Below are 12,006 nucleotides of genomic sequence, written 5' to 3' on the forward strand. Positions count from 1 at the left end.
ATTCCCCAAAAATCCCCCAAAATTCCCAAATTCCCCCCAAAAACTCCACAAAAATTTCCCCAATTCCCCCCAAAATTCCTAAAAAAAAAATCCCCCAAAAATTTGCCCAAAATGCCCCAAAAATTCCCCCAAATTCCCCCCAGAACTCCCGATTTTCCCCCAAAATCCCCAAATTCCCCCCAAAAACCCCCCAAAAATTTCCCAAATCTCCCTGCAAAATTCCCCCCAAATTTCCCCAAAAATTCCCCAAAAAATCCCCCAAAATTTCCCTGAAATGTTCAAATTTCCCCCAAAAAATCCCCCAAAAAATCCCCAAAAATTCCCCAAAAAATCCCCCAAAATTTCCCTGAAATGTTCAAAATTCCCCAAAAAATCCCCCAAAATCCCCAAATCCCCCCCCAAAATCCCCCCGGAATTCCCGAATTTCCCCGGGAATTCCCGAATTTCCCCGGAATTCCCGAATTTCCCGGCCTTACCTCCTGGCACCAGCTCAGCGCCAGCAGCCGCTCGTGCTGGGCCGTGGGGAGCCCCGAATTCAGCGCCCTCGAGGCCCTGGGGGGGGAGGGGGGGACCCCAAAATTTGGGGAGGGGTCCCCGAAACCCCCCCGGGAAAACAGAGAAAAAAAATTTGGCCAAAATCCGCCGAAATTCGGCCGAAATTTGGCCGAAATTCGGCTGAAAACGCAAAAAAATTCACCCCGAAATTCAATTTAGAGCTGGAATTCCCCCCCCCCCCACAGAATTCCCAAAATTCTCCAAAATTCGCCCGAATTTCTCTCTCCGATCCAGAGGAAATTCCCAAAAATCCCAAAATATCTTCAAACACGCCCAAAATCCCCAAACCCACCCAGAATTCCCAAAAAAATCCCCAAAAAATTCCCAAAACTCACCCAGAATTCCCAAAAATTCCTCCCAAATTCCCCAAAAAAAAGGCCCCAAAATTCCCAAAAATGCCCCATGATGCCCCAAAATTCCCCAAAACCCACAAGAATTCACAAAAGCCACCCAGAATTCCCCAAAAATCCCCCCAAATTCCCAAAAATACCCCAAAATTCCCCAAAAATCCCCAAAAAAATCCCCCTAAAATCCCCAAAACCCACCCAGAATTCCCAAAAAAATCCCCAAAAAAATCCCAAACCCACCCAAAATTCCCTAAAATTAAAAAAAAATCCCCCAAAATCCACCCAGAATTCCCAAAAATTCCCTCAAAACTCCCCAAACCCACCCAGAATTCCCAAAAATTCCCCCAAAATCCCCCTAAAATCCTCCAAAACTCCTAAAAATTCCCCCAAAATCCCCCCAAAATATCCCTAAAATCCCCAAAATTCCAAAACCCCTCCCAAAATTCCCAAAAAATTTCAAAAAAATCCCCCCCAAAACTCCCCCAAATTCCCAAAAATGCCCCCAAAACTCCCGAAAAATCCCCCCAAATCCCCCCAAACTCCCTCAAATTTCCCATAAATGCCCCAAAATTCCCCCAAAATTCCCAAAATTCCCTAAAATTCCCAAATTTCCCCGAAATTCCCGAAATCCGGCGTTACCGCGACAGCACCACGGCCATGGCGTAGACGTCGATGGCGGCGTCGGCCACGCGCTTCAGGGAGAACTGCTCCTCTTCGGGGGGGATTTGGGGGGTCAGCACCCCAAAAATCCACCCCGGGACCCCCAAAATCGAACTCGGCGACCCCGAAAACCCCCGGGAGCCCCAAAATCCCCCAAAATTTTGGGTGAAAAACCCCAAAAATGGGAAAAACCGGGAAAAATTCAGCTAAAAATCCACATTTTTTGCCTGAAAGTGACCAAATTTTACCCAAAAAGCCCCAAATTTTGAGCCAAATCCATCACGGGACCCCCAGAATGGAACTCGGTGACCTGGAAACCCCTGGGAAACCCAAAATCTGCAAAAATTTGGGGTAAAAAACCCCAAAATGGGAAAAATAGGAAAAAAAACCCTGAAAATCCATAATTTGTGCCCAAAAATGCCCCAATTTTGCCCAAAATGCCCCAAATTTTGACCCAAATCCATCCCGGGACCCCCAAAATCGAACTCAGCAACCTTGAAAACCCCCGGGAGCCCCAAAATCCCCCAAATTTGGGGTGAAAAACCCCCAAAATGGGAAAATTTGGGTGAAGTTCATCCCCAAATTCCCAAAATTCCCCAAAATCCCCCAAAATTCCCCAAAATTTCGGATTTTTGGTTCCTCCTCCCCCGCCCCAAATTTGGGGATCTGGGGACCCCCAAAAATTGATTGAAAACGCCTCAAAAATGGGGGAAAAAACCCAAAAAATTCCATTTAAATCCCCCAAAATGCCCCAAAATTGTGGATTTTTGGGGTCCCCCGGCCCCTCCCGGGTCCCGAATTTTGGGATTTGCCCAAAATTTGGGGGATTTGCCCCAAAACCTCACCCACGATTCTCTTGCCGTGCTTGAGCAGCAGCGCCTCGGCCGTGGCGGCGAAGAGCTCCAGGCACTGCTGGGTCTGGGGAGAGCCAAAAACGCCCAAATTCAGCCCAAAATTCAGCCAAAATTCGGCCAAAATTGAGCCAAAATTCGGCCAAAATTCAGCCAAAATTCAGCCAAAATTCAGCCCAAATTCGGCCAAAATTCGGCCGAAATTCGGCCAAAATTCAGCCCAAAATTCAGCAAAAATTTGGCCCAAAAACGCCCAAATTCAGCCCCAAAATTCACCCCAAAAATCACCCCAAAACCCCAAAATTCACCCCAAAATTCACCCAAAATTCACCCCAAAATTCAGCCAAAATTTGGAAAAAAATTCAGCCAAAATTTGGAAAAAATTCAGCCAAAATTCACCCAAAATTCAGGATTCCGATTTTGGGGGTTTTGAGGTGGATTTGGGATTTTTGTGAGATTTTTGGGGCGAGTTTTGGGTGGATTTTTGGGTGAATTTGGGGTGAGTTTTGGGTGGATTTTGGGGTGATTTTTGGGGTTTTTGGGTTGATTTTGGGGTGGATTTGGGGCAATTTTTGGGATGAATTTTGTGGGTTTTTGGCGTGAATTTTGGGGTGGATTTTGGGTGATTTTGAGGTGAATTTTGGGGTTTTTGGGGTGATTTTTGGGGTGGATTTTGGGTGATTTTCGGGGCGAGTTTTTTGGGTGGATTTTGGGGTGAATTTTGGGGTGGATTTGGGGTGATTTTGGGGTGAATTTTGGGGTTTTTGGATTGATTTTGGGGTGAATTTTGGTTGAGTTTTGGGGTGGATTTTGGGTGATTTTGAGGTGAATTTTGGGGTGGATTTGGGGTGATTTTGGGGTGAATTTTGGGGTTTTTGGATTGATTTTGGGGTGAATTTTGGGGCGATTTTTGGGATGAATTTTGTGGGTTTTGGGGGTGAATTTTGGGGTGAATTTGGGGGATTTTGGGGTGAATTTGGGGGTGGATTTTGGGTTGATTTTGGGGTGGATTTGGGGCGATTTTTGGGGTGAATTTTGTGGGTTTTGGGGTGAATTTTGGGGTGAATTTTGGGGTTTTTGGATTGATTTTGGGGTGAATTTTGGGGCGGTTTTTGGGATGAATTTTGTGGGTTTTGGGGGTGAATTTTGGGGTGAATTTGGGGGATTTTGGGTCGGCACTCACCTGCTGGGCGCCGTCCTGGAGCTCAGGGTGCACCAGGGGCTGCAGCGAGAGCCCCGAGCCCAGCCCGGCCTTCCTGCAACAGAAAGAGGATTTTGGGGGAAAAGCGGCCAAAATCGGGATTTTGGGGAGAAAAATCGGGATTTTGGGGAGAAAAATCGGGATTTTTTGGGGGAAAAAACAGCCAAAATTGGGATTTTACTAAGAAAAAACTGGGATTTTGGGGAGAAAAAAACAGCTAAAATTGGGATTTGGGGGACAAAACAGCCAAAATTGGGATTTTGGGGGGAAAATTGGGATTTTGGGGGGGAAAAACCAGCCAAAATCGGGATTTTAGGGAGAAAAAATTGGGATTTTGGGAAAAAACAGCCAAAATTGGGATTTTGGGGAGAAAAAAAACAGCTAAAATTGGGATCTTGGGGAGGAAAAAATTGGGATTTGAGGAAAAACATGCCAGAATAGGGATTTTGGGGAAAAACAGCCAAAATCGGGATTTTGGGGGGAAAAAGTGGGATTTTGGGGAAAAAAACAGCCAAAATTGGGATTTTGATGGAAAAAACAGCCAAAATTGGGGTTTTGGGGGGAAAAAAGGATTATTTTGGATTATTTGGGCTGGTTTTGGTTGATTTTGGGTGATTTTGGATTGTTTTGGGTGATGTTTGGTGATTTTAGGTGATTTTTGGGTGGTTTTGGGTGGTTTTGGGTGATTTCAGGTGAATTTTGGGTGGTTTTGGGCACTTTTTGGGTGGTTTTGGCTCGTTTTGGGTGGATTTTGGGTGATTTTGGGCAGTTTTGGGGCAGATTTTGGGTGGTTTTGGGTGAATTTGGGGTGTTTTAGGGTGTTTTTGGCAGTTTTTGGCTGGTTTGGGGCAGTTTTTGGGTGTTTTGGGGCAGATTTTGGGTGTTTTGGCAGTTTTGGGGTGTTTTGGGCAGTTTTGGGCAGTTTTGGGTCAGTTTTTGGGTGAATTTGGGGTGTTTTTGGCAGGATTTTGGCAGTTTTTGGGTGTTTTTGGCAGTTTTGGGTCAGGTTTTGGGTGAATTTGGGGTGTTTTTGGCTGTTTTTGGCAGTTTCTGGGTGATTTTGGCAGTTTGGGGTCAGTTTTGGGTGAATTTGGGGTGTTTTTGGCTGTTTTTGGCAGTTTTTGGGTTATTTTGGCAGTTTTTGGCTGTTTTTGGCAGTTTTTGGGTGATTTTGGCAGTTTTGGGTCAGTTTTGGGTGAATTTGGGGTGTTTTCGGGTACCTGCGCAGCCGCCGCGTCACCTCCCCGGTCAGGACCCCGACGTTGCCCAGGGGGTCCCTGAGCGCCGCCTGCACCCCCCGGAGCTGCGCCCCCAGGCCCTGCGGACCAGTACGGACCAGTATGGACCAGTACGGACCAGTATGGACCGGTACGGACCAGTACGGACCAGTATGGACCAGTACGGACCAGTATGGACCGGTACGGACCAGTATGGACCGGTATGGACCGGTACGGACCAGTATGGACCGGTACGGACCAGTATGGACCAGTATGGACCAGTACGGACCAGTATGGACCAGCATGGACCGGTACGGACCAGTACGGACCAGTATGGACCGGTATGGACCGGTACGGACCAGTACGGACCAGTATGGACCGGTATGGACCAGTATGGACCAGTATGGACCAGTACGGACCGGTATAAACCAGTACGGACCAGTATGGACCAGTATGGACTGGTACGGACCGGTACGGACCAGTATGAACCAGTATGGACCGGTACGGACCAGTACGGACCAGTATAAACCAGTACGGACCAGTATGGACCACTATGGACCAGTACGGACCGGTATGGAGCGGTACGGACCGGTATAAACCAGTACGGACCAGTACGGACCGGTATAAACCAGTATGGACCAGTATGGACCAGTACGGACCAGTACGGACCGGTACGGACCAGTATGGACCGGTATGGACCAGTATGGACCAGTACGGACCAGTATGGACCAGTACGGACCAGTATGGACCAGTATGGACCAGTATGGACCAGTACGGACCAGTATGGACCGGTATGGACCAGTACGGAGCAGTACGGACCAGTACGGACCGGTACGGACCAGTATAAACCAGCCCATTCCCAGTATAAATGACTCCAAACCCGTCCAAACCAGTCCAAACCAGTGTAAACCAGTATAAACCAGTATAGATGGCTCCAAACCAGTCCAGACCAGTCCAAACCGGTCCAAACCAGTATAAACCAGTATAAACCAGTACCTGGAAGCCCTGCAGGGCCACAAAGAGCCGCAGGATGTCCTGGAACCCCTCCCAGTATAAACCAGTATAAACCAGTATAAACCAGTATAAATTCCTCCAAACCGGTCCAAACCAGTCCAAACTAGTCCAAACCAGTATAAACCAGTATAAACCAGTATAAACCAGTATAAACCAGTACCTGGAAGCCCTGCAGGGCCACGAAGAGCCGCAGGATGTCGTTGGTTCCCTCGAAGATGCGGAAAATCCTCAAATCCCGCAGGACGCGCTCCACGCCCTGCTCCTGCGGCCCGAATTCCCAACGTTCCCAACATTCCCAAAATTCCCGACATTCCAACATTCCCAACATTCCAACATTCCCAACATTCCCAAAATTCCCAACATTCCCAAAATTCCCAACATTCCCAACATCCCAACATTCCCAACATCCCAACATTCCCAAAATTCCCAACATTCCAACATTCCCAACATTCCCAACATTCCAACATTCCCAAAATCCCAACATTCCCAACATTCCCAACATTCCAACATTCCCAAAATCCCAACATTCCCAACATTCCAAAATCCCAACATTCCCAAAATCCCAACATTCCCAAAATTCCAACATTCCCAAAATTCCCAACATTCCCAAAATCCCAACATTCCCAAAATACTCCCATAAAAATCCCCAAAATTCCCAAAATATTCCCATAAAAATCCCCAAAAATTCCCCAAATTCCCAAAATATTCCCATAAAAATCCCCAAAAATCCCAAAATTCCCATAAGAATATTCCCATAAAAATCCCCAAAAATCCCAAAATTCCCATAAGAATATTCCCATAAAAGTCCCAAAAATCCCAAAATTCCCAAAGTATTCCCAAAAAAGTCCCAAAAATTCCAAAATTCCCAAAATACTCCCATAAAAATCCCCAAAATTCCCAAAATAGTCCCATAAAAATCCCCAAAAATCCCAAAATGTTCCCATAAAAATATTCCCATAAAAATCCCCAAAATTCCAAAATTCCCAAAATATTCCCATAAAAATCCCCAAAAATCCCCAAAATTCCCAAAATATTCCCATAAAAATATTCCCATAAAAATCCCCAAATTCCCAAAATATTCCCATAAAAATCCCCAAAATTCCCCAAATTCCCAAAATACTCCCATAAAAATCCCCAAAATTCCCCAAATTCCCAAAATATTCCCATAAAAATCCCCAAAATTCCCAAAATGCTCCCACAGAAATCCCCAAATTCCCAACATTCCCAGAAAAAAATCCCCAAAATTCCCACCAAAATCATCAAAATCCCAAAATCCCCAACATTCCCAAAATGCTCCCACAGAAATCCCCAAATTCCATTCCCAAAAATTCCCAACATTCCCAACATTCCCAAAATGTTCCCACCAAAACCCCAAAAATTCCCCAAATTCCCAAAATGTTCCCAAAATTCCCAAAACTCCCAAAATGCTCCCACAGAAATCCCCAAAATTCCCACCAAAATCATCAAAAATTCCCAAAATATTCCAAAATATTCCCACCGAAATCCCAAAATTTCCCAACATTCCCAGGAAAAAATCCCCAAAATTCCCACAAAAATCATCAGAAATTCCCAAAATGTCCCAAAATATTCCAAACATTCCCACCGAAATCATCCAAATCCCCAAAATTCCCAAAATGTTCCCACAGAAATCCCAAAAAATTCCCCAAATTCCCAAAATGTTCCAAACATTCCCACCACAATCAACAAAAATGCCAGAAAATGCCAAAATTCCCAGAAAAAAAATCCCAAAAAATTCCCACAAAAATCCCAAAATTCCCAAAAAAAATCCCAGGAATTTGCCCCAAAAATGGAAAAAAAAAAACACCAAAAAATGGGCAAAACCCCCCCCCAAAATCATGGAAAAAATCCCAAAAATCAGGAAAAAAAACCCCAAAATCCCGGGAATTTCCCCCAAAATTCCGACAATTCCCGTCCCCTGAATTCCAGAATTCCCAAAATCCCAAAAAGCTCCAAAATCCCGGGAATTTACCCTGAAAATTGAGAAAAATCCTGAAAAAATCAAGAAAAAAAACCCAAAAATCAGGAAAAAAAACCCAAAAATCAGGAAAAAAACCCCCGAAATCCCGGGAATTTCCCCCGAAATTCCGACAATTCCCGAGCCCCAAATTCCAGAATTCCCAAAATCCCCAAAAGGCCCAAAATTTTGGGAATTGGCCCCAAATCTCACCTGCATGAAGCCCATCCCCCCCATGATCTGGATGCACTCGTCGGCCACGGCCCAGGCGGCCTCCTGGGATTTGGGGAGAAATCCGGGAATTTTGGGAAAAATCCGGGAATTTGGGGGGAAATTGGGGAATTTTGGGGAGAAATTGGGGAATTTGGGGAGAAATTGGGGAATTTGGGGAGAAATTCGGGGATTTGGGGAAAAAAAATCAGAATTTTGGGGAAAAAATTCAGGAATTTGGGGGAAAAATCGGGAATTCTGGGGAGAAATCCGGGATTTGTGGGGGAGAAATTGGGAATTTTGGGGAGAAATTTGGGAATTTCAGGGAAAATCTGGGGATTTGGGGGAAAATTCGGGAATTTTGTGAGAAAATTTGGGAATTTTGGGGAGAAATCCGGGAATTTCGGGAAAAATCCAGGAATTTGGGGGAAATGTGGGAATTTCGGGGAAAAATTCGGGGATTTGGGGAGAAATGTGGGAATTTTGGGGAAAATTCGGGAATGTGGGGGAGAAATTGGGGAATTTTTGGGGAGAAATCCGGGAATTTGGGAAATATATGGGAATTTTGGGGAGAAATGCAGGAATTTCAGGGAGAAATTTGGGAATTCTGGGGAGAAATCAGGGAATTTGGGGGAATTTTGGGAATTTTAGGAAAAACAGGGGGATTTGGGGGAAAATTTGGGAATTGGGAATTTTGGGGAGAAATCTGGAGATTTTGGGGGAAAATTGGGAGTTTTAGGGAAAATTGGGAGTTTTAGGGAAAATTTGGGAATCTGGGGGTAAAATCAGGAATTTTGGGAAGAAATTTGGGAATTTTGGGGAGAAATCTGGGAATTTTGGGGAGAAATTCGGGAATCTGGGGGAAATTTGGGATTTTGGAGAAAATCCACCCTGGAAAAGCCCGAAATTCCCAAAAAATCCCCCCAAAATTTGGGAAAATCCCAAGTTTTCCCCCAAAGTCCATAAAAATCCATCCCAAACTCCCCCAAAATTTGGGAAGTTCCCAAAATTCCTCCCAAAAATCCTTCCCAATCTCCCCCAAAATTTGGGAAAATCCTAAAATTCCCCCCAAATTTGGGAAGATCCCAAAATACCTCCTAAAAATCCCCTCCCAAACTCCCCAAAATTTGGGAAAATCCCTCCCAAACTCCCCAAATCCCTCCCAAAATTCCCCAAAATTTGGGAATTCCCCGAATTCCTCACGGAGCCGAAGATTTTGCTGATGGCCGCCTCGATCTGGAAGTCGGGGTCGCCTCGGTCCATGTTGGCGCTGATCATGAAGGCCATGGACTGGATTTGGGGGAAAAAAACGGGAATTTGGGACATTCCCAAAAAATTTGGGAAGTTCCCGTTGGAATTCCGGGAGTTTTTCCGAAAAAAATCCCCAAAATTTGATCGAAATGGACCCAAATTCCACCCAAACCCAGCCCAGAATCGTCTCCATCCGTCAGGATTTGGGGGAAAAAAACGGGAATTTGGGACGTTCCCAAAAAATCTGTGACGCTCCCAAAAAAATTGGGGAAGTTCCCGTTGGAATTCCGGGGTTTTTCCATTTAAAAATTTCCCAAATTCCACCCAAATCCAGCCCAACCCGTCTCCATCTCCAAACCCTGCTGGATTTGGGGGAAAAAAATTGGGAATTTGGGATGTTCCCAAAAAATTGGGGAAGTTCCCAAAACATTTTGGGAATTTCCCCAAATTCCCCAGAAAAAAACCTCCCCAAATTCCTCCAAAATCTTCCCAAATTTGGCCCAAAAATTCCTCTCAACCCCCCCCAAGGTTTTTCTGGATCCTTCCCAAAAATCCCAAATTTTGGGAATTTCCCCAAATCACCCAAAATCTTCCCAAATTTCCCCAAAGTCTTCCCAAAAATTCCCCAAAATCCCTCCCAAATCCCCCCAAAATTCCCCTCAAAATCACCCCAAAATTCCACAAATTTTGGGAATTTCCCCAAATTCCTCAAAATGATCCCAGAATTCCCAAAATTTTGGGAATTTGCCCCCAAACCTCCCCAAAATTCCCAAGTTCCCCTCAAAATCCCCCAAAATCTTCCCAAATTCCCCCAAAAAAACCTCCCAAACTCCTGATTTTTTTCAGGATCCTTTTCAAAATTCCTGAAATTTCCAAAATTCCCCAAAATTCAGGAATTTTCCCAAATTCCCCTCAAAATCCCCCAAATTTTGGGAATTTGCCCCCAAACCTCCCCAAAATCCTCCCCAGATCCCCCCCAAAAATTCCCCAAAATCTTCCCAAATTCCTCCCAAAGCCCTGAATTTTTTTCAGGATCCTTCCCAAAATTCCTGAAATTTCCAAAATTCCCAAAATTTCGGGAATTTCCCCAAATTCCCCTCAAAATCCCCCCAAAATTCCCCCAAATCTCCCCAAATTTCCCCCAAAATCCCTCCCAACCCCCCCCCCCAGATTTCTCGGGCTCCTTCCCAGAATTCCCGGAATTTTGGGAATTTTGGGAATTCCCGAATTTCCCACCTCGGTGACGTAGTGCAGCAGCGCCATCCGGGCCAGCTTCTCCTGGATGGCCCCAAAATTGTGGATTTTGGCCCCAAATTGGCTCCGCGTGGAGGCGTGGGAGACCTGGAAAAGCCCCAAAATTCCCAAAATTCCCAAAAAATTCCCAAAAATCCCCAAAAATTCCACAGAGGAGGGAAAGGGAGGAGTTGGGGGGGATTCTGGGGATTTTTTGGGGGGATTTTGGGGATTTTTTTGGGGATTTTGGGGGGATTTTTGGGAATTTTTGGGGGAATTTTGTTGGGATTTGAGGGATTTTTTGGGGGATTTTTTTGGGGATTTATGGATTTTTTTTAGGAAATTTTAGGGAATTTTGGGCATTAATTTAGGGAGTTCTGGGGATTTGTTTTAGGGAATTCTGGGGATTTTTTAGGGATTTTTTAGGGATTTTTGGGGATTTTTTTAGGGATTTTTTAGGGAAATTTGGGGATTTTTAGGGAATTTTTATAGGGAATTTGGGGGATTTTTTTTAGGGATTTTTTTAGGGAAATTTGGGGATTTTTAGGGAATTTTTATAGGGAATTTTGGGGAGATTTTTTTAGGGAATTTGGGGAGATTTTTTTAGGGAATTTGGGGAGAATTTGGGAATTGTGGGAGGGATTTGGGGGATTTTTTTATTTTTAGGAATTTTGGAGAAATCTGGGGGGATTTCTTAGGGAATTTTGGGGGATTTCTTATGGAATATTGGGAGATTCCGAGGGGTTTTTTTTTTTGGGATTTTTTGGGGATTTCGGAATTCCCTGAATCCCAAACTTTGGGAATTTTCGGGAATCTCAAATCCCAGTTGGATTTGGGCTCATTTTGGCTCATTTCAACTCAGATTTGGTGAGAAATTTCACGTTTTTTTGCCGTTTTCTCATTTTCCCTCCGATTTTCGCGGGGTTTTTTTTGGATTTGGCCATTCCATGAATCCCAAACTTTGGGAATTTTGGGAATCTCAAATCCCAGTTGGATTTGGTTTCATTTTGGCTCACTCTAACCCAGATTTGGTGAGAAATTTCACGTTTTTTTGCCATTTTCTCGTTTTCCCTCCAATTTTCGCGGGGTTTTTTTTGGATTTCGCCATTCCACGAATCCCAAACTTTGGGAATTTTCGGGAATCTCAAATCCCAGTTGGATTTGGGCTCATTTTGGCTCATTTTAGCCCAGATTCTTTGATGAAGTTGTTTTTTTTTGCCGTTTTCTCATTTTCCCTCCAATTTTCGCGGGGTTTTTTTTGGATTTGGGCGTTCCACGAATCCCAAACTTTGGGAATTTTCGGGAATCTCACCGCGGCTGCAGCAGCCCCCTCATGGTGCCCGCCATGGCGGCGGCCATGATGGAATTTGGCGTTTTCTGCCATTTTGTCATTTTTTCTCCCATTTTCTCGGGTTTTTTTCCCACTTTTTCAGGTTCTTTTTGGGATTTCGGAATTCCATGAATCCCAAACTTTGGGAATTGCTGGGAATCT

General features: G+C 44.7%; 1 protein-coding gene across 4 annotated transcripts in view; it reads right to left on the minus strand.

Annotated features, from left to right (window-relative positions):
• ACADVL (acyl-CoA dehydrogenase very long chain) overlaps nucleotides 1–12,006 on the minus strand; it is a 29,811-nt gene that overhangs the window by 3,255 nt on the left and 14,550 nt on the right. For 3 of the 4 annotated variants that reach the window (XR_014950684.1, XM_085564284.1, XM_085564283.1), the window contains exons 11-19: nucleotides 10,518–10,622; nucleotides 9,234–9,320; nucleotides 8,034–8,096; nucleotides 6,006–6,107; nucleotides 4,835–4,932; nucleotides 3,597–3,669; nucleotides 2,408–2,480; nucleotides 1,542–1,614; nucleotides 477–552 (exon numbers count right to left, since the gene is read on the minus strand). Coding sequence is in view for 3 of the 4 variants with exons in the window: in XM_085564284.1 (XP_085420410.1) it covers nucleotides 477–552; nucleotides 1,542–1,614; nucleotides 2,408–2,480; nucleotides 3,597–3,669; nucleotides 4,835–4,932; nucleotides 6,006–6,107; nucleotides 8,034–8,096; nucleotides 9,234–9,320; nucleotides 10,518–10,622 (750 nt within the window). In the remaining variant the exon portion in view is untranslated. Of the gene's footprint in view, nucleotides 1–476; nucleotides 553–1,541; nucleotides 1,615–2,407; nucleotides 2,481–2,804; nucleotides 3,670–4,834; nucleotides 4,933–6,005; nucleotides 6,108–8,033; nucleotides 8,097–9,233; nucleotides 9,321–10,517; nucleotides 10,623–12,006 lie in introns of those variants that run through there. The other variant, XM_085564282.1, reaches the window with a different exon arrangement.

The sequence above is a fragment of the Lonchura striata genome, chromosome 32 (genome assembly GCF_050655825.1).
Source record: "Lonchura striata isolate lonStrDom1 chromosome 32, ASM5065582v1, whole genome shotgun sequence".
Taxonomy (NCBI): domain Eukaryota; kingdom Metazoa; phylum Chordata; class Aves; order Passeriformes; family Estrildidae; genus Lonchura; species Lonchura striata.